This window comes from Belonocnema kinseyi, chromosome 6 (assembly GCF_010883055.1).
Source record: "Belonocnema kinseyi isolate 2016_QV_RU_SX_M_011 chromosome 6, B_treatae_v1, whole genome shotgun sequence".
NCBI classification, from domain to species: Eukaryota; Metazoa; Arthropoda; class Insecta; order Hymenoptera; family Cynipidae; genus Belonocnema; species Belonocnema kinseyi.
The window spans coordinates 29,236,052-29,256,590 of record NC_046662.1 but is presented as its reverse complement, the minus strand read 5'-3'; the positions used below and the strand labels follow the sequence as shown (position 1 = coordinate 29,256,590).

Sequence of the window (20,539 nt, the reverse complement as noted above, 5' to 3'; positions counted from 1 at the left end):
GGGGGGGGCAGTGTATCGTAGATGTTCAATATTCAACAGTGGTGTGCAATTTAAAGTTGCGAACATGCATTCCTGAAATTAAGTCGTTCAAATCTGTCAATGCTATATTCTCCCTTCTCTACTTTCCTGCATTCCCCTACTTATCCTACTTCCCACTTCCGCTCCCCTCATTTCCACTTACTTCTCCTACACCCTACATTCCCTAGTTCCTCTCTCCTCATTTCCACTCACTTCCCATGCCTTCTAGTGCCTCTAGTTCCCCTCTCCTCATTTCTCCCACTTCTCCTGATTCTTCTTCTTCTTCATTTCACATACTTTTCGTCTCCGCACTTCTCCTACTTCTTCTCAACTCATTTTTTTCTCACTCCCCTTCACATCCCTTACTTTCGCTACTTTCCATCCCATCATTTACGTATGTTAACTTCTTCTACTTCATCTCATATTATTTTACATTACCTCCCCTCACCTCCTGTTTTTGGAATAAACTACGACGGACGAACGAATATCTGACTGTGACTATAAAGGTTTTTGCCCGGGTCTACGAAACCCTAAAAAGAGAAATGGGGAACTCTTGAAAACATGCGGAGAAAGAGGAATTCTTTGGAAAAGAGGTAATGGCCAGAACATGAGAGTAGGGAAACGAGTGGAAAGGCTCTATTGAGATGATTGACCTCCATTTTTTCAACTATTTCAAAAATATTTATTTACATTTATATTTTCCATTTGTGATGTTACATTCTTCGTTAACCTTGAAAGGCATCTAGATCATTATTAACGTTTAAGCAAAGAAAAAAAAATAGGCCATGGATAAAATTCGGCCGAGTTAATATGCAGAGAAGACTCTCTAAATTTTAATCAGTGATTGAATTATAGCTGTAAATGAGTTATTTTTCAATTATAAATCAGTCAAAATTACCTAAATATTTAATAGGGATATTGAGGTAAAGTGAGGGGTTGGAAATTAGGGGAACTAAGGGGAGGATAAGCAAGGAAGGGAAAGTATGATAGAGGGGGTACTTGAAGAGGGGGTAAAAAATATAGGGAATTAGGAGGAGTAGAGGGGAAATAGGGTAATTGACGTTAAATGAGAGTTGAGGGAGTAGGTGAATCAAGTTCAGTGGGGGAAATTAGGGGAGGGGAAGTAGCTGAAGTAGTGAAGTAGGTGAAGGAGGGTTATGAGAGAAAGTTGGGAGAGCGTAATTATTTGAAGTCAGGGGTGGAAAATAATGGAAGGTGTAATAAGAAGAGAAGAAGTAGGGGATGTTACGTGAAATAAGAGAATGGGAGCAGGTGAAGTAGGTGAAATGATATAAAATAAGGGGCGGGCAAGTAGAGGCAATAAGGCGATTTCAAGTATCTGAAGCAGGAGAAATGTGGAGAAATTGAAAGAGAGGCAGCAGCGGAAATAAGATTTATTAGGGAAGTAGAAATCGGGGACTAGGGTAAGTGGAAGGTAATATAGGGAGGAGTAGGAAGGCTTATTAGATTTTGAAATAGGACAAGTGAGGGTAATTGATGAAAAGTAGGTGCAATGATTAAAAATGAGGGTGAGTATGTAGGGGAAAGTGGTGGCTGGGGTAAGGTAATAGGGGAAGGGGACTGTTATCTGGGGAAAAGAAAAGAGTGGGAAGAAGTTGTGGAAGGGGGGGGATTGGTATAAATAGTATAGTTTTTTATGGACAAAAAAATGTCTATGAACCTGCCATGAAAATAACAACTTTAATTTATTTTTAATTTTTAATAATTTTCAGATTGCTCACATTATTTATAGCAATTCGATTTGCACCATTTTCTGTGACGGGATTTCATATTTGTGAGTCAGAGGCTCCAAAATTAGGAGGCGTTTTACCGATATGCAAATCTAAAGATAAAAGTCACCATTTGATTTGTTTCGGTGGAATTGGTGAAGAATGGAGCTTTGGGTAACGAAAAACAGAATAACTCTTTATTATGTGCAGGTAAAAAAAATTATTCAAAGGTATTTAAACCCTTTCTTTTAGCCTTAGATCAAAATATTTGCGCATACTGACGCTTTGTGAATGGCCGGATATTAATTTTGATCCGGAAACACTTTTGAGGAATTTTCCATCTTTAAAAAGTCTATCATTATTTAATGGAAGTATTACTAATATCCTCAGGCCATTTCCTATTGAAGCTCAAAATGTCGAGGTAATTTTTGGTAGTTTTAATTTTAATTATTTTCATTTTTAAATTAATCTTCATGAGGTCAATCAAGTTTAAACATGTTTCACTAGGATACTTCATGAAATCATTTTTTTTGGCCTCGGTAAAAATTTTAATAAAATCTTTCTTTTGGCAAGAAAAAGATCCCCTATTTTTTTCAGCTTCAAACAAAAAATTAATTAAAAAATAGTTGTAAGCACCCTAAAAATTTATTTTTAATGCTGATTTTTTTTAATGCCATTTTTAGAAAATAATACTGATACAACGTAATAATAATTTTAATGAGAAAGGGAATAATAGAAGAGGATGTAAGAGGAAGTTAAGGGAAATGTCTGTTGGGGCAGTAAAGGAAGTGAGGGAAAATAGGGGAGGGGCAGTGGTAGAATTGATGGGAAATGAGCTTGGGGAAGTAAAAGAGGAAATGGAAAATAAGAAGAAAAAACGCAGGGGAAATATTATATTATTATTATAATTCATTATTTATTTATTATTTAGTAAAATAAAAAAGTAATTTTTTCAAAGCATTAAAAAATCGATATACACCTGAGAAAAGAAAGTCTGTGGGACCTTATTTTTTATATTTCATAAAAAAAACATTCATCCAATAATTTATATATAGAATGAAGTTTTTACATTATTTAACTGTCAAATACATCATTTATATAAAATTTTAATTAAAAGAAGCTTTTTAAGCATTTTTAAAGTTTACGAGAGAGTTAACAAATTATTGTATAAGATTCCTGCAAAATTTCAAATGATTTTTTATTTTAAAAAAGACTTTATAGAGAAATTAAAAAATTGTTTCAAGCATTAAATCTATTAATAAGAATGTAGAAGATTTTGAAGAGAAATTTTCCAATTTTTGAAGATTACAAAATTATAACAAAAAAATTCGAGTAGGTAAGTCCTAGAGATATAAGTTTTGAAAAGACACAAAAATAATGTTACACCCGAAAGGTTTAAAAAATATTAATTCGTAGGTTTTTGAAGAGTCCGAACAAAAAATTTCGATTATTTCTAAGAATATTTAAAGATTTCAAGAGAATAAAAAAAATCCGTAATTTTTTGAAAATTTTTTTATGATTTTTCATTGTTTTAAATTAATTCTAAGATATTAAAAAATTTTTTTAATTCACAAATTTGCCAAATAAGAATCTGGAAGATTTTAAAGCAATTTTTTTTTATTTTGAAAGATTTTTCAAAATTTTAGGAATAATTTGATTCAGTTTGTTAGATATTTAGGAATTTTTGAAGTTTTTGAAGAGATTAAAAATATTTTGATACTTTAATAGAATTCGAAAAATTGATCAAATATTTGTAAATTTCGTCTGAATTTCTATAAGTCCTAAATATCTTTTAAACTGACTGGTCCAAAATTTTCAAGAAAATTTTCGAATCTTTTTAAGAATACTAGAAAAATTATATTTATATTTAACATTAAAAGCAAATAAAAAACTTTAAAAAAATATATTTATTTAGAAGTTTTGTTTTCTATTGAAAATGATTTTTTCCCCCTAATAATAATTCGGTTGAATTTTCTTTCTTCCTTACTAAAAAGTCTTTTTTCGTGGAAAACTTAACGATTTTGTTGAAAATTTGTTGTCTTTAATTGAATTCACCTGTTTTTAATTGAATAAATATTTTTGGTACATGCTTTGATACATTATTCTTTGAGAATTTATCTTTTCTGGGTAGAAATTAACTTTATGGTTGAAATTTTGTTTTGACATATCTAAAATCTTCAAATTTTTTTTAATTTACCCAAAAATCTCAGAAAAAGTAATATTTATGTAAGTTTAAAAATAAATAAACAAATAAACTGCCGGATATTTTATAATTCGGCAATTTCCTGTCCAGAAGTTTCAAATTCTGTAATAGTATAAAGTTTCGGGAATTTTAATATTTCGGAATTTTCCGATTCGCGACATTACATTTCGGCAATTTTACAATTCGGAAATTCCACAGTCTTAGGAACTTCATTTTTCAGGATTTTTTAGTCGCCTCAAGATCATGAAAGATTCGTGAAATTAAAAAAGTTGAATGTATTTTTTTAATTATTGCTTTAATTTAAAGTAATAATACTAATTTTAATCATTCTTCTGCATTAAGAAATATTTTTTCCAATTATTTTAATTTTAAATTCAAACAATATTATAAAAAATTCATTAAAAGTCTAAAAATAGTTGTTGAAAAATTTAAGTTTAAATTTAATAATTTTCGAGCTTCGGGAATTTCGGATATTTAATGATTCGGCAATTTCCTGTCGAAATTTTTTTATTAGGAATTTTTCAAATTCAAAAATATGTATTATAAACTGCCGGGAATTTTATTCTTCAAGAATTTCCAGATCCATGGTGCCCTGATAAACAATGATCTGCATTGTACATAGGATGTCATACAGTTGTCGTAAAGATGTCGTGACGATGTAGTAAAGACGTCGCCAAACTTTGTGTCCCCAGGGGGGGGGGGATAGTTAAAATGGCAGAAATTAGAATTTAAAAACTTTGAGAAGTCGACAAGATTTACATTTAATTAAACAAATAAATTAATTTTGACAAATTAACAATTTTATTTTTAATCAATCATACATAAATAAATTAATATTTTTTTACCATAAAAACCTCCAAAGTATCCTCTAAATATTTGTATAAAAAGATGGCAAAAATAGGGTATTACTTTTGAATCTAGAAAAAGAAAATTCCGACTTAAGGTTTAAGAAAAACCAAAAAAAAAAAAAAAAAAAAACGATTTCATGAGGCACTCTAGTTTCTTACTTCACGTGCATCACATTGAATTTTTATTTCAATAGAAACTTGTAATCATTGGTACCAGACTACGTCACTTATCTGACGGAATTTTAAGGAATTTATCAGCTTTACAAATTCTTGATTTGAGGTATAATTCATTTAGTGAAATAAATCCAGAAAATTTTAATTCTACATCTTTGCAAACTGTATATCTATTTGGTGAGCAATTTATTTAATTTTTACAGTAAGGGTAGTATGAAAAAGCGGCTATCACTCTATTTTCGACCGAGCAAGGTTCTGTTCCGTGCCAAGTTACCGACAATTGGTATTTCCAACGGTTGGTAATGCAGATCCCTGCTACGGATGATAAAATGGCAAAATAAAAAATTAACGACCTCACTATTTTACCAATTTCACTGTTTACCGATCTTACTGTTTTACCAGAAATCTGAATATCCGACTTCACTGGTTTAATGTCATATATAAGGAATCTGCATTACCGACCTTACTGTTTTACCGGCTGATGGCAGTAATTTGAATAGTCGGCCTCACTGGTTTCTCAACTTCAATGTCTTACCGATATATATCATGCATCTGCTTTATCGACCGTTGGTAATACCCATTGCTGGTAACTTAGCACTGAACTGAAACTTGCTCGGTCGGTCACGCTATTAACGATTCGGAAATTTTTATGTATTTATTGTTACAAAAAGGTCAAGCGTTTTCCCAAATTCCTAAAAATCAAATATAAATTTTTTAAAGGAAATCCATGGAAATGTAGGAGGGAAATGGCTTGGATTTTAGAATCTGGAATGGACTATTTATCGAATAAAATTATTGATAAAGCGGATCTTCGATGCTCAGTTCCTTATGAGGGCAGACCACTTATACCAGTGGTAGAAATTATAGTAGTAAGCTCTTTTATATTGCCAAAATAAAAAATAAAATATTATGGATTAAGACTATCCAATTTTTAAATCTGAATTAAAATATTTCTATCAAAGTGCTACATTTATATTTGGTTGATCAATTTAAATTAAATTTTTTTTTTATTGCGACACTTATATTAGTTTCATTAATCAGGGTTGCTACAAAATCCCAATTTTAAAATTCCCTGACTTTTCCCTGCTTTCTCATTTTTCATTTTTCCTGTTCGTTCTATTTTTTCTTTAAGGCATTAAAATAAACCAATACCTTATTTATCAATAATTTTAATGCAAAAAATCGTAAAAATTAATTTTGAATTGATAAAAAAGGCATTTTGAAACAAAAAAGTATTTAAGTTTTCAACGAAGGTGGTGAATCTTCGATAAAAAATTTAATTTTTAATGAAACATGTAATAGTTGATATTTTCAATAAAAATATTTCAATTTGCGATAGAAAAAAACAACAATGTTCAACAAAAAAGTTGAATCGTTAACCAAAACAGGCTAATTTTCATACCATAAACAGAAATTGTCAACAAAAGAGTTGAATTTTCAGTCAAGAACAAATTTCAGTTAATGAATTTTGAATCCAAAAAGATGAAGTTTCAACCGAATAATTGAATAAAAAAAAGTCAACCCTAAAATAGACGAATTTTTATAAAAATAGTGTAATTTTAAGCCAAAATAGATAATTTTTCAACTTAAAATAGTTAACTTTTCTGTAGATAAATAAATTTCTAGCCAAATAAAATACATTTTTAACAATATAAGTAGTTTAATTTTCAATGAAACAGATGAATTTTCAACTCGCCATTTTCTGTAGATAAACAAATTTTCAGCCAAATAAAATACATTTTTAACAATATAAGTAGTGTAATTTTCAATGAAACAGATGAATTTTCAACTAAGAAGATAAAATTTCTATCAAAACAGAACAGTTTTATAAAAAAGGAATAGTTAAATAAACATATTTTTAAATAAAAAAATAAATCTTCAACCAGAAAATGAATTTTCGAACAAATATTTAAATTTTTAACAAAGGCAATAGATTTTTCAGCCAAAAATCGAATAGTTAAATTTTGCATAAAAAAATAATCATCAACCATATAAAATGAATTTTCAACGAAATATGTAGTTAAATTTTTAACCAAACAGATAAATTTTTAACCAACAAGATAAAATTCCGATCAGAAAAAGTACAGTTTCTAAAATAAAATGGAATAGTTAAATAAATAAATTTTAATATTAACTAATGAATCTTCAACCAAAAAATGAATCTTTAACTAAAAAAAGAATTTCCAACCTATGCGAGTGATTTTCAATAAGATACAGGAATTTTTAAATTAAAAAATTTCCAATCCAAAATAAAATAACTAAAGTTTTATTTATAAAAATAAATTTATAACAAAAATAAACAGATTTAAAATAAATTTTCAACAAAATAATTCAATTTTTATTTTAAAAAATGAGTTTTCGACCAAGAAGAATTAGTTTCTACTAAAAAAGATTAATTTTCAACAAAATACATGTATTTTCAACCGAATATTCCAATTGCTAAAGTAATTTTTAACCTAGTAGTTAAATTTTCAACCACAGAATTCAATTTGCAACCAAGAAGACGAATTATTTAGCAAGAGAATTAATATTCTGTTACAGAAGATTAATTTTCAAACCTAAAATAAACCTAATCTGACCTAAACCTTACCTTACCTTCTAGACATTTCCACTTATCCTATCATGATCATGACGTCATGCTATAATATTAAATATTCCGCGAAATATTTGAGTTGTTTATTGATTCTATTATATTTATTTTTAGTTGGCAAATTGTACTATTTGAAGGAAATTTGATATTTTTTACGTCGTACGTCGACGAAAACACTTGAAAAAGACTTGCATGCATTATGCGCAAATGCAGGGACGCACAAATACTTACAGCGCGCGCATCGATTCAAGGCCGTAGCAGCCAATGAACGTCGCTTGACAAAATCAATCCACGACTCGCGATAGAGATGGGGAGGCCCCTACAGCCTTGAAATACCCAAATGTTTACGTTTTGCGGTCCTTGAAATAGGCAAGACTACACTGATATCCCCTGACTTGCCGGAATTCCTTGACCTGTAGCAACCCTGTAAATTGACAATTAAAAAAATTCTTTCTTTCGAAATTAAAAATAATTGTTTTCACAATTTTATTGGAATTGAATTTTTTCAAAAAAAAAAAGGTTTTGGGCGATGAATGCCAACGAACAGTCTGTGAGTGCCAATTGGCTTATGTTTACGGACGAGTAGACAGACTAATTCAAAAACAATTAAAGGCTTTCGTGTCAGTGAATTGCAGTAATCGAGGATTAACAGAAATGCCCTCTTTCTTACCAGCAAACACGACTGTTCTTCAACTTTCAGAAAATAAGGTAGATAGAAAATAAATAATTTATATTAGTATTAATTATTATAAATTACTATGAATGATTATAATCATGAATTAATATATTTATATTAATTTAGTATATACATATATTTATATATACATACGAGTAATCGACGGGGTAGTTCAAAAAATGTATTTGCATTTAGTATCACATTAATTGTTCAGATTTATCAAATTTAAAAGAAAAATTAATTTTTTTACTACATTTTTGATCAATTATTTCATTATTATTTTGATAGTGTAGAAATTATGTTAGGCGTTTTTCTGACATTTTTTACCCTGAAGAAGAAAATATTTGAAAATTAGGAACAAAATTGTTTAATACAAGCTTTTTTTTATAACGTAAATAGTAGTTTTTAAAATGATGGTTTTTGTGTTGTCATTTTGCATTTACAATTAATTATTCTTTTAAATTACTGTTATTTCAAATTTAAAACAAAATATTAAACACATTGAACTTCAAAAAAATTTCTTTTATAAAAATGTTTCCTCATTGTATTTTTTAGTGATAAAATATGATTTATTAAAAAAATGAATTGTTTAAATTCAATACAAAATTGATTTTGTGGCTGAAAAATTGAACTATTTGGCAGGAAATTCATGTTTCTAATTGGGAATCATTTTTAATAGAAGATTAATAATTCGGATTAAAAATTTATCTTTTTGCCTTAAAATTAAATTATTTGGTCGACAGTTGAGATACTTCATAAAAAATTAATTTTCCAGTTAAGATTTCACCGTTTTATTTACAAAATGATTTTTTTTTGGTTCAAAATTTAACTATTTTTTTTTGTAAATTCGTGTAAAAAAATGAAAATTAATTTTATTTAATGAATATTGAACTATTTCATTTTTTATTTAAAATGAGTCTTTTTTAATAAAAAATTTAACTGCTTGTTTTGGAAATTAACTTTTTTGTTCAAAATTCATATATTTGGGTTGAAAATTCAAGTATTTTGTAATAAAATTTATCTTATTTTCTTGAACATTTATTTATTTAGTAGAAAATATAACTATTTTGTTGAACATTCTTTTTTTTATATAAAATTCATTTTTTTGGGTGAAAAATTTGACTACTTGGTTGCACTTGGTTGGACTTAACATTTTTTTTTAAAGTTTATTTCTTTGTTTAAAAATTTAACTATTTTGTTGAGAATTCGTTCTTTTTTAAATGAAAAATAATTTTATTAACTAAAAATATTGTATTATTAGGTCTTGATTTCGTTTTTTCATCTGAAAAGTATTTTTTTTATTGAAAAATTTAGTATTCCATTCGTGATTGAACATCACATTTTTTTTGAAAAGTCTACTAATTGGTTACAAATTTATGAATTTTGTTACAAATTCGTCTTTTATCGTAAAAAATTAATCCTCTTGGTTAAAAATTTAGCTGTTTACTTTAAAATGTATTTATTTTGTTGAAATATTTTTCTTTTTTGGTAGAAAATCAATCTTTTTGGTGGTAAATTTAGTTAAAAAATTAAAGTTTTTTTTTGGTAATTCGAACCATGTTGTCAAAATGAATTTTATTAACTGAAAATTTAACTATTCTATTTTGGTTTAACAATTTATCTGTTTCAAATGAAAATTTAACTAATTTAAAATTTAACTTTTTTGGTAGATAATTAATCCTTTTGATTGAAAAATAAAAAATTTGATTGATTTGATTGAGAAAAATTTTGATTGAAAAATATATTGAAAATTCATCTCCTAGACTAAAAATTCATCGATTTATTTAAAATGTACGTATGCGGTTTAAAATTTGTCTTTTTTGGTAGAAAACTAATCCACATGGTGGAAAATTCAACTATTTGGTTTGAAATTTATGTGTCGAGAACTCGTCTTTTTTAATAGAAGATTAATATTCTGGACTGAAAATTGATCTTTTTTGTTGAAAATTCAGTTGTTTCATTGAAAATTTAACTTTTTTCTAGAAAATTGTTCTTTTTGGCTGAAACTTTTTTAATTTGGAATAAAAACTTGGTTTTATCGGACCTCCGCGTCCCCCAAATCACCTTGCGGTATGTTTGGATGGCCCCTAAATAAATTTTCGACAAAAATTTAGTCAAAAAAATTACGTATCCTACGAAAGGGTGTTCTTTGTACAAAAATTTAGAAAAAAACTTTACTTAGTTTCTTTAGCCTTAGTAATTATTAATTTAAAAATCAAAATTTACTTTCAAATGTTATTTTTAGATTACAGACTTGAGTCCTTTGGCAACGAATGCAGTTTACCGATTTGTTCAAGATCTTTATTTGGATCACAATTTAGTAGAGTCGATTAGTCTTCTGGACGGAACACATTGGCTGGAAAACTTTCGTCTTCTCAATCTTCGCAATAATAAATTAACAGATGTTCGTATAACAATGCAGAATTATTTTTAGAACGGTTGCAAATTATTTTGATGAATAATTAATTAATCTTTTGTCCACACATGTTTAGAATTCGCATTTATTTAATGTATATAATAATTAAGATACTATACCTACTCATAAATTTGAATTAAAATTGTTATTTTTCCATTTATTTAGTCTCTTAATTAATAAACTTTCCACTAATAAATCTGTCATGAAAAATATTCGAATTGTTAATTGAAGGTTCTTAAAGCAGAACTAAATGAGCGCTCGAGCAGTAGACAGGAGTGGGAATGACGCGCAGAAAACGCGACGAAAGAGAGAACCGTCTTTCTGCGCGTTAACCCCACTCTTACCTACTGCTCGAGCGCTCCTTCAGTTCTGATTTTCGAGCCTTTAATTGTAACTAATTTTAAAACAAAACTGAAGGCCAATTTTAGAAAATAGTGCCTTAGGCTGAAATTGTTTATTTAACAATATTTATTTAGTGTTTTATGTTTTTGCTTACCGTTTAGGTAAAAGTTGCAACCCAGTGGGAACAAAATTTGGCGACGTCTTTACGACATCATTACGACATCGTTACGACAACTTTACGACGTCCTATGTCCATGTCGTTAAGGTGTCTTCACGATATCGTAAATAAGTCATATGATCTGACGATGTCTTCACGATATCGTAAAGACTCCGAAACGACATGGACATAGGATGTCGTAAAGTTGTCGTAAAGATGTCGTAGCGATGTCGTAAAGACGTCGCCAAATGTTGCGCCCACTGGGAATTCTCATTCAATCATAATCTTGTGGATCTAATTATATTTTTTAAATGATACTCTACAAGCTTTTTTGGTGCCAGAGAGATTTGCAGAGAAAATTTTAACGAATAAAATCAGCCCTACAATATTAGGATGAAATAAGAAAATTCACTTTCAGTTTTTTTTTACAATAAATTACAATTAACTACGGCCATATTCTCCTTGATTTTGTAAATAATTATTTCGTAAATATTTTTAAAATATTTATAACGTTTCAGCTGCCAACTTATGCGTTAGAACATGCTCTACCCCAGAATATAAATTCAGCACGCTTGTACTTAGGACATAATCCTTGGAGATGTGATTGTTTATTTACCCCAGGATTTCAGGTAATTAATAAAAGAGAAATAATAGAAGACTGACTAAGTTTTTAATTTTTAATTTCAAATACGTTTCAGGATTTTCTAATTAGGTATGCGAATCTAGTAAAAGATATCAATGACATTCGATGTTCGGCAGTAGAAGCAGACGAAATTGCAAATAAACAGGTATAATAAATAAATTAAACACATTTAAAAATATTAAATTTTTTACGAAAATACTGAAACTCAGAAGACATGATACAAGAAGATAATGCAGTCGGCAGTGGATAATCATAAATTATAAATACTAATTTCTGTACAATAACACAGCACCACAAATTCAAAAAAAAAATTTAGGGGATAAACGGACATCTTCCATACGTATTTTGAGGTGCTGAATTTAAATCCGTTGAGCTTTTACCTGCAGCACGTCAGGATTTTGGCGCAATTGCAGAAAATGTGCTAAAAATGGAGTTTTTCAATGTTTTCGTATATAAAACAAGTCGGACATGTCTACATCTATCAAATCCTTATTTAAAACAACAAAGCTTATACCCTAAACCCAGAAATCCCAAACCTAACAACCCACAAACCCCAAATCCCAAACCCACAAACCCCAAACCTATAAACCACAAACCCGCATACCTCAAACCTACAATCTCCAAATCCACAAACTCCAAACCCGCAAATCCTAAATCCTTAAACCCCAAACTCATTAATCCCACATCCACAAACCCCAAACCCAGAATCCCTAAATCTACAATTCCTAAACCCCAAGCACGCAAACCCCAAACCTACCTCTTTGTTTGTTATTTCTGGGTTCGGCAAGGAACGAGTATATTAGTTAAAATATCAAAGAATTTACTTTCTGTCACAGGTTTATCGGGTTTGTGGGTTCGAGGTTTGTAAGTTTGTGAATTTGTGGGTTTCGGCTGTGTGAATGTAGGGTATGTGAGTTTAGAGTTGGTATGTTTGGAGGTTGTGAGTTCAGGATTTGTAAGATTTGTAGGTTTGTGGAATTCGTGGGTTTCGAATTAGTGGATTAAAGATTCATGGGTATGTGGGTTTGGGGCTTGTGGGTATGGGGTTTGCTTGTTTGGGGCTTAGGGCTTGTGGTTTTGGGGGTTAGAAAGTTGGGGGTTAGGAGATTGTAGGTTTGGGGTTTGTAGATGTGGGATTAGTGGATTTGGGGTTTAAGGATTTAGGATTTGTGGATTTCGAGTTTGTGGATTTGGAGTTTATAGATTTGAGGGTTGTGCGTTTCTGGTTCATAGATTTGGGGTTCGTGAGTTTGGGGTTTGTGGTTTTGGGGCTTGTGGGTTGATAGTTTTGGGATTTCTGGGTATGGGGTATAAGCTTTGTTGTTTGAAATAAGAAAAAATTATTGAAAATTTATTATAGGAAAATCATTAATGGCCTATACTAATTCTCCTATTTTTTTATTCGCCAGGGCCATCCAATCTCATGTAATCTCTATAAAACCTATAAAAGTCCAATAAAATCCATTCACGCATTAGCAATCTCATGCCACATTTTTAGTCATATACATGCAATCCTATTCAATCTTTTTCAATTCCATCCAATCTTGCAATCTTGTAATTCAGTGGAATAAAAAAATCCGAGCAATTAACCCTTCCAAAATATATTTTTAGGGTTTTTTACTTTTTTCCTAGGTGGGGAAGTGAGGGAAGTAAGAAGAAATGATGATAGGGGAACTATGGGGAAGTAGGGCAAATGAGAGAAAGGAGAGAATGGAAAGTAAAGGAAGTCACTGAAGGGAAAACAGGAGATGTGAGGGAAAATTAGGGTAATGAAAGTAGGGTATCGGAGCGAAATGAGTGGAGGGAAAGTAGATGAAGAGAGGGCAAATGATGGCTGAGGAAGCCAGGGAAAAGGCCAGGATGGGAAGTAGAGGAAGTGATAGGAAGGAGTAAGGGAAAACGAGGGGAGGGAAATTAAAGTAAGTGAGGAGAAATAGAAGGATGGAAAGTAGTGGGATTGAGAGAAAATGAGAGAGTGGGAAGTAAGAGAAGTGAAGGAAGGGAAAGTTAGGAAAGTAAAGTAAAATGAAGGTGAGGGAATTAGAGGAAGGGGTGTGGAAAAAGAGAGAAGGTGTAGGGGGAGTCATGGGAAATGAGGGTGAGAAAGTAAGGAAGTAGCGGAAGGGAAGGAAAATGATAAAATAGATAGTTGGAAAAGTGAGGTGGGTAAAGCTGGAAGTACCACTTTGTCCAAAGAACGTCAGACATATGCCATAATGGAGGGCTCATTTAAGGTTCATTTAATACTCAAAAGCTAAATTTTGGGCTCTGCATTTTTTTTAAAGTGCATGCTACTCATATAAGGACATTGCATAACCCCCCGCGCAATTCTCAAAAAACAACCCCTATCACAAAAAACTACCCTAAAAAAATAAATATGCACTAATATTAAAAGTGAGTACGTCGGAATTAAAGGCTCATTTTAGGCTCTCCAGTGCTCCCAAAATCAATTTTCGAAAACCATTCCTTAATATAAAAAACTACCCCTTCCCGGCATAGGGCATACAATGTTTAAGCAAGGTCCGAGAAAATAAAACACTGCTGATGTACTTCATTCTCAGTTTAATTTCGCATTCCTTTATAGGCGAGTTTTCGAGTATTAGGGGTGGTTTTTGGAAAAGGGTTCGATTTTTTCTGACGGTTAGAAAATATGACAAACTGATCAAATACTTTTTCTTGTGCATTATAAGCACTTTTGGGTAAGGGCTAGTTTTTTTATATTAAGCGATGTTTTTGGAAAATTTATTTTGTGGGCGTTGGAGAGCCTAAAATGACCTTTCAATTCTGATGTACCTACTTTCAAGATTAGTGCATTTTTTTACTGGGGGTCATGCGAGAGCCCTAAATGAGTCCTCAATTCCTGTGAAAGAAAAAATTTGATATAACCGATACTTCCACTATGGTACTGCTAGCTTTACGTAAATCTCGCAGTACCATGCATTTTTTTGAAAAATGCACAGCCCAAAATTTGGCTTTTGGGTATTAAATGAGCCTCAAATGAGCCCTCAATTGTGGCATATGTCTGACGTTTTTTTGACAAAGTAGTGCTGCCAGCTTCAATCACCTGGATAAGTGAGGAAACGAGGAGCGACGAAGTAGTAGAAGTAACGAGATACGAGGGGTGTGAAGTAGGGGAAGTAGGGAATATAAGGGGATGGTAAATAGAGGAAGTAGTGAAAGTGAGAGAAAATGTGGAGAAGGAAAGTAGGGTATGTGAGGGAAATGAGAAAAGAGAAAATAGGAGGATTGATACAAAAAAAAGAAAAAAGGAGTAGGGAAGTTATGGGAAATGAAGGTGAGGTAATAGGGAATGTGAAGGAAAATGAGGAGTAGGGAAGTAGGAAGAGTGAGTAAATATCAGGATTAATATAGTAGAGGAAGTGAAGAAAAATAATAAAAAGAGAAGCAGAAGTGAGAAAATATGAAATGAAAAAGTAGGAAAAGTGACAGGATACAAGGTAGGGGAAGTAAGGAAAGTAGAGGCTACGAGAGGTTTTTGGGGAGGGTAATTAGGCGAATTAAGATTAAATGAGGGGAGCGTAAGTAGGAAAAATAAGCGGAAATCAAAGGGGAGTCTGGAAAAAAGAGAGGATAAAAGTAAGATAATTTACAGGAGAGAAAGTAATTAGAATTGAGGGGAGGGGAAGTATCGTAAGTAGAGGGTAATTAGGGTACGTAGAGTAAGTAGGGGCAGGGAAACAGAGGAAGTAAGGATAGAAAAAGCAGGAGATTATAGGAGAGGAGAAGTAGGCGAAGTGAGAAGAAAATAAGAGAGGGAAAGTAGAAGATGCAATGGGCAATGGGGGGCAATAAGGCCGAAGAACTAGAGTATATGGGGGAAATTTAGGTAAAGTAGAGAGGGTAAGTAAGGGAAGGAAATGTAATTAGGAGGATGTAGGAGAAATCATAACAAATAATGGTGAGTAGAGGAGAGGGCTGTATGGCCTGGGTAGGTAAGTATAGGAAGACGAGTCTTAGCTGAGGAACCGAGGAGTAAGGAAAGTAGAAGAGGAAGTAATTCGAAAGGAGTGGAGCGAAGTATGAAGTGAGGGTAAATCCGGAAAAATGGTGGGCTATATGTAACTGAAGTAGATCAAATTTAGGAAAAAGGAGTGGAAATGATGGAAAATGAGGGTGTGAATATCGAAAATGAGGTAAAATTAGTGGAGTGGATGTAGATGAAGTAGGAAATTGATCAGAAATGAGGGTGAATGAGGGAGTGGAAGTAAGGACCAAAGAAGGGAAGTAGGGAAAGGTGAGTGTGAGCTTCAGTAGCGTGAAGAGGGGGAATTAGAGGAGAAGTAAGTTTGGGAGGGGGGGGGGCGAGGTTCGTGTGAGGGAAGGGATATTATGGGAGGAGGTTTAAAAAACGTAATTAACGTCCTAATAGAAAAAGCCCTTTTTGTAGACCTGAGGCATCTAATTTGACTAATTTTCTTTTTTTTTCTAAGATTCGAGAATTGACTAGGACGGAAATTTGTATTTCTCCTGAGGAAGATTACTGGTTACTGCCTTTGGACGTTTTAAATGCCACACTTGCATTTTTGATATTTCTGGTTCTTGGAAAACTTCTCTACGATTACTTGTGTTTTAAAAGAACAGGAAAATTACCTTGGATTGTGACTAAAATACCATGATTTAATATGGTATTGTGTTAAAAGAATTTTATCTGCAGGTTCAGTTTATCTATAAAATACCCGAAGCAAATGTAAATAAAATGGCTTTTTGTCGAAATGTCTCATTAAAAAATTTTGTTTGTAATTTTCTTCCTGCAGATCATTAATTCAAAAGAAAAATTGTCAAAAAAGAAGATATTTGTTAGTCAAGCAATGGTTAAAATTACAATATTTACACTTACATTAAAAGAACAATTCGTCTATTCTTGAAATGTTGTACTTCTCAAAAACTTTTTGTTAGAAATAAATAATGTAGTAATGTAGATCAAAAATAAAATTAAAATTTGTATACTCATGAACTTGATAGATTCACGATATTTTGTAATTATTTTAAAAATGGATCGGTACTTTAAGTATACAAATCTGAACAATAATTGAATTGACAAAACGGTTCTATGTCTATTCAAAATTTGATAATTTCTAGATTGAACTGTTTTAATTCGAAAGTCTTAATAAGAATTGAAATTAATATCTAATTTTTTCCGATAATTTTATTTTGGAATAAAATTTTTAATAATTCATCAATAAAATATTTTTAATTCAAAGTTTTAGGGCTTCCTTTATATTATTTTTTATATTTAATTTAATAGATAAATTTATGAATATATTATTTCTAGTTATTTTTTTAGCCATCAAAAACGTAAACGTACGCTTGAAACTTTATAAACTATTTTCAATTTAAAAATAATTACATGATAATATAGTGGTAATTAAAGGTTTTTATTAGATTTAAAATATTGTTTAAATCTTAATAGTCCAATTTTCAACCGATTTAATTCGAAATTTTTTAATATAGAAAAAAAATTAGTAATTAATATTTAGGAATATTTCAATGCTTATTTAAGACGAGTAAATTATATCAAATATTCAAAAGGAAACAATTTAAAACTGAATTGCTTTACATAGAAAGCTTTGAATCTCTAGAATTTCGAAGAATTTTTAAACTTTTAACGTTAAATTTTAATTATTTTATTTAAAAAATGTCAAATTTTTATGTGAAATTGTAAAATTTTGACGTATGAATAATAATGGAACACTTTATTATTTGTTGGAAAAATATGAGTAATTTTAAGTAATATTTAGAAGGACTGGCGAAAAAGGCGAAGGGTTATGGGATGAAGAAAAGGAGGCATATATAAGGAACTCGAAACATAGAAAAACGGACAGGGAGGGGAGAAAGCTACTAGACATGATAGGAGAAACAGGATAGTTTAATGCAATAGCAATATGAAAGGAGATGAGGAAGGGGAGATCACATTCATAGGAAAGGGAGCAACAGTAATAGACTACATCTTGGCCGGAGAAAGAATGCGATATATGATAGGGAGTATGGAGGTAGGGAATGAGATAGGGTCCGAGCACTTTCCGGTCATAGTTACACCAAAAAGAGGCGTCAGTAAGCGCGGCAGAGGGAGAAAGGAAAAAGGGTGCGAAAGAAACACGAAAATGGGAGTCTGAGGGGTAGATAAATCAAAAGAGTTTAAACAAAAGATGGAAAAGGAGAAGGTTAGGTATGAACAAGAGGAGGAAATAGACTCGTTAATTGAAAGGTTGAAGGGGTCCATTGAAAGGGTAAAGGATGAGCTGGGTACTAATGAAGAAAGAGTAGGGGGAAAGAGATGCTGGTGGGACGAGGAATGGAGGGAGAGTAAAGAGAGAATAAAAGAGTTTGTGAGCAAATGGAGAAAAGGGGAAATGGAGAAGGAGGAGTATAACAGCAGGAAAAAAGAACATGAGAAAATGCTGGAAATAAAAAGACAAAAGGAAAAGGAAGAATATAAAGCAGAAGTAGAAAAAGCGATCAAAGAAGGTAGGGTGTAGGATGTGATAAATAGGGATAGAGGGGGAAGGAAGGGCGTTAACGAAGAAGTAGAAATGGAGGAATGGACGGATTATTTTAAGGGTCTATTAGGGCGAGAGCGAAATAAGATCAAAGGGGAAAAGTGTAGGATGGTCCAAGGAGAAATGAAGGAAGGAAACGAGATAACAGTGAGAAGAAGTGGATGAGGCAATAAATAAGTTAAAAAGAAACAAGGCGATAGGAGAAGATGGGATGGAGAACGAAGCGATGAAGAATTGAGGAGAAGGGATTAGGGATGGGATGTGGAAGATCTGCAACAAGGTCTGAAAAGGGGAAGGTTGACCGGAAGACTGAACGACGGGACTGGTGGTACCGCTTGTCAAGAAAGAGGAAGGAAAGAAGGTAGAGAAATACAGAGGGATCACTCTCATGTCAGTCGGCTATAAAATATATGCAGAAATTTTAAGAAAAATGTTGGAGAGTCAGGTAGAACAAAAACATAGTATCCCACATAATCAGACGGGATTTATGAAAGGGATGGGAACTATAGACAACATTTACGTACTTAACTATTTAGTTAACAGAAATCTGGGGAGAAAGAAAGGGAAACTAGTCGCTTTGTTCGTAGATTTCAAAGCAGCGTTTGACTCAGTGAACAGAAAAATGTTATGGCAGGCAATGCAAGAGAGGGGTGTAGAGGAAAAGTTGGTGGAGAGGATAAAGGAAATTTTTACTGAAACCAGGATTAGGGTGAAAATAGGAAAGAAAAAAGGGCTGGTTTTCTGGACAGGCCGAGGTTTAAGGCAAGGGTACCCGTTGAGTCCGTTACTATTTAATATCCTACTGGCAGACTTAGAGGAGAAGCTTGAGGAGAAAAGGAAAGGAGGAGTGGTTTTGGGTAATAGCAAACTATACTCTCTAGTATACGCGGACGATGTAATTCTATTACCAGATGATGAGAAGGGGATGAACCTAATGATGAGAATTTTCGAAGACTATGTGGGAACAAAAGAGCAGACAGTGAACGTAGATAAGACAAATGTGATGTGTTTCAGAAATAGAAAGATCAAAATAAATTACGTTTGGAAGATGAACGGACAAAAATTGGAAATTGTGGAGGAGTTCTGTTACCTAGGTTTTTGGATTGAGGCAGAAGGGGGAAACGAGCTGCAGGTGAGGAAAAGAATTGAATCTGCGAGTAAAGTAATGTGCCAAGTATGGGTTATAGGAAAGAGAGTGTTCAAGAACGATTGGAAAAAGAGGGTTTGGTTGTTTGATGCGTTAGTGTGGTCGATGTTTCGGCGAAATTCGGCACAATAAAGTGAGAGGTAATGTGCGAAATTCAAAAAGGTAGGAAGAAAGGAGAAAAATGAGAAGGGTGTTTAATATTCGAGAAGGGGTTACGGAGTGGCAGGACATAGAGTTAGAGCTATTAGTTAAACAAGGAGAAGAGAGATGGACAAAGATTATAGATTCGAGGTACAATAGATGGTATATGATGGTCAAAGGGTTGACGGAACCAGAATGTCTGCAAAAAATAAAAAAGGAAGAAAAATGAAGTAGGGTTGTATGGTTCAGAATGGGAGAAGGACTGAGAGCATGCAGATATTGGATGGATGAAGAGGAGAATTTATGCAGAGTATGTGGCTACGAAATGGAGTCATAGGCACATGTATTAGAGAGATGTACAGGAGAGGAAGAGAGACAGTTGAGTGTGGATGAGTGTGTAAGATGGATCTTGGATGGTAGTGGACAGGGAGTGATGTGGTTGAAGAAATTGGAAGAAGTAAGCGAAAGCAAGGGAGTAGGGCAGAGCCAAACTAAACTATCTATACGAATAGCCAAATTTTTACAGTACACACACCTCGTTTAAATTATTTAAAATCATTACAAGTTCTAAATTTAATTTGAATCGTTTTAAAACTTGTCACATTCTTTTCAATTACTCTAGTTTTTCCCTACAAATAATAAGTGTTCTTTTGTTATTTGTAAATTCAAATTTTAAGAATTTTTTTTATTTGTCGGATTTTCTAAAAGATTTCATAAGATTTTAGAATAAAATTTTAAAGCTTTTTAATTTTGCTTAGACCATTTAAAACAAAAATAATTTAACTTCTTATTCAAGAACTGTTAAGTTGAAAAAAATTATTTTTCAATTTTTAATGCGTGCGGCTTAAAATTACTTAAAATAAAATAGTTTTTAAACAAATTTTAAGTTTCATTGCATCATTCTTCAGCGAGGAAACTTGTTTTGATTGAAGTTTC

The 20,539-nt window shown here is 31.7% G+C and overlaps 1 protein-coding gene across 1 annotated transcript in view; it reads left to right on the top strand.

The window, feature by feature from the left end:
- Positions 1 to 16,605, top strand: part of LOC117174681 (protein singed wings 2) — a 22,766-nt gene extending 6,161 nt beyond the window's left edge. Inside the window, exons 2-10 of the mRNA XM_033363979.1 lie at positions 1,752 to 1,922; positions 2,001 to 2,169; positions 4,994 to 5,150; positions 5,694 to 5,842; positions 8,083 to 8,271; positions 10,485 to 10,643; positions 11,673 to 11,783; positions 11,853 to 11,942; positions 16,249 to 16,605. Coding sequence (XP_033219870.1) covers positions 1,752 to 1,922; positions 2,001 to 2,169; positions 4,994 to 5,150; positions 5,694 to 5,842; positions 8,083 to 8,271; positions 10,485 to 10,643; positions 11,673 to 11,783; positions 11,853 to 11,942; positions 16,249 to 16,434 — 1,381 coding nt within the window. The 3' untranslated portion in view covers positions 16,435 to 16,605. The remainder of the gene's footprint in view (positions 1 to 1,751; positions 1,923 to 2,000; positions 2,170 to 4,993; positions 5,151 to 5,693; positions 5,843 to 8,082; positions 8,272 to 10,484; positions 10,644 to 11,672; positions 11,784 to 11,852; positions 11,943 to 16,248) is intronic.
- Positions 16,606 to 20,539: the final 3,934 nt, after the last annotated feature.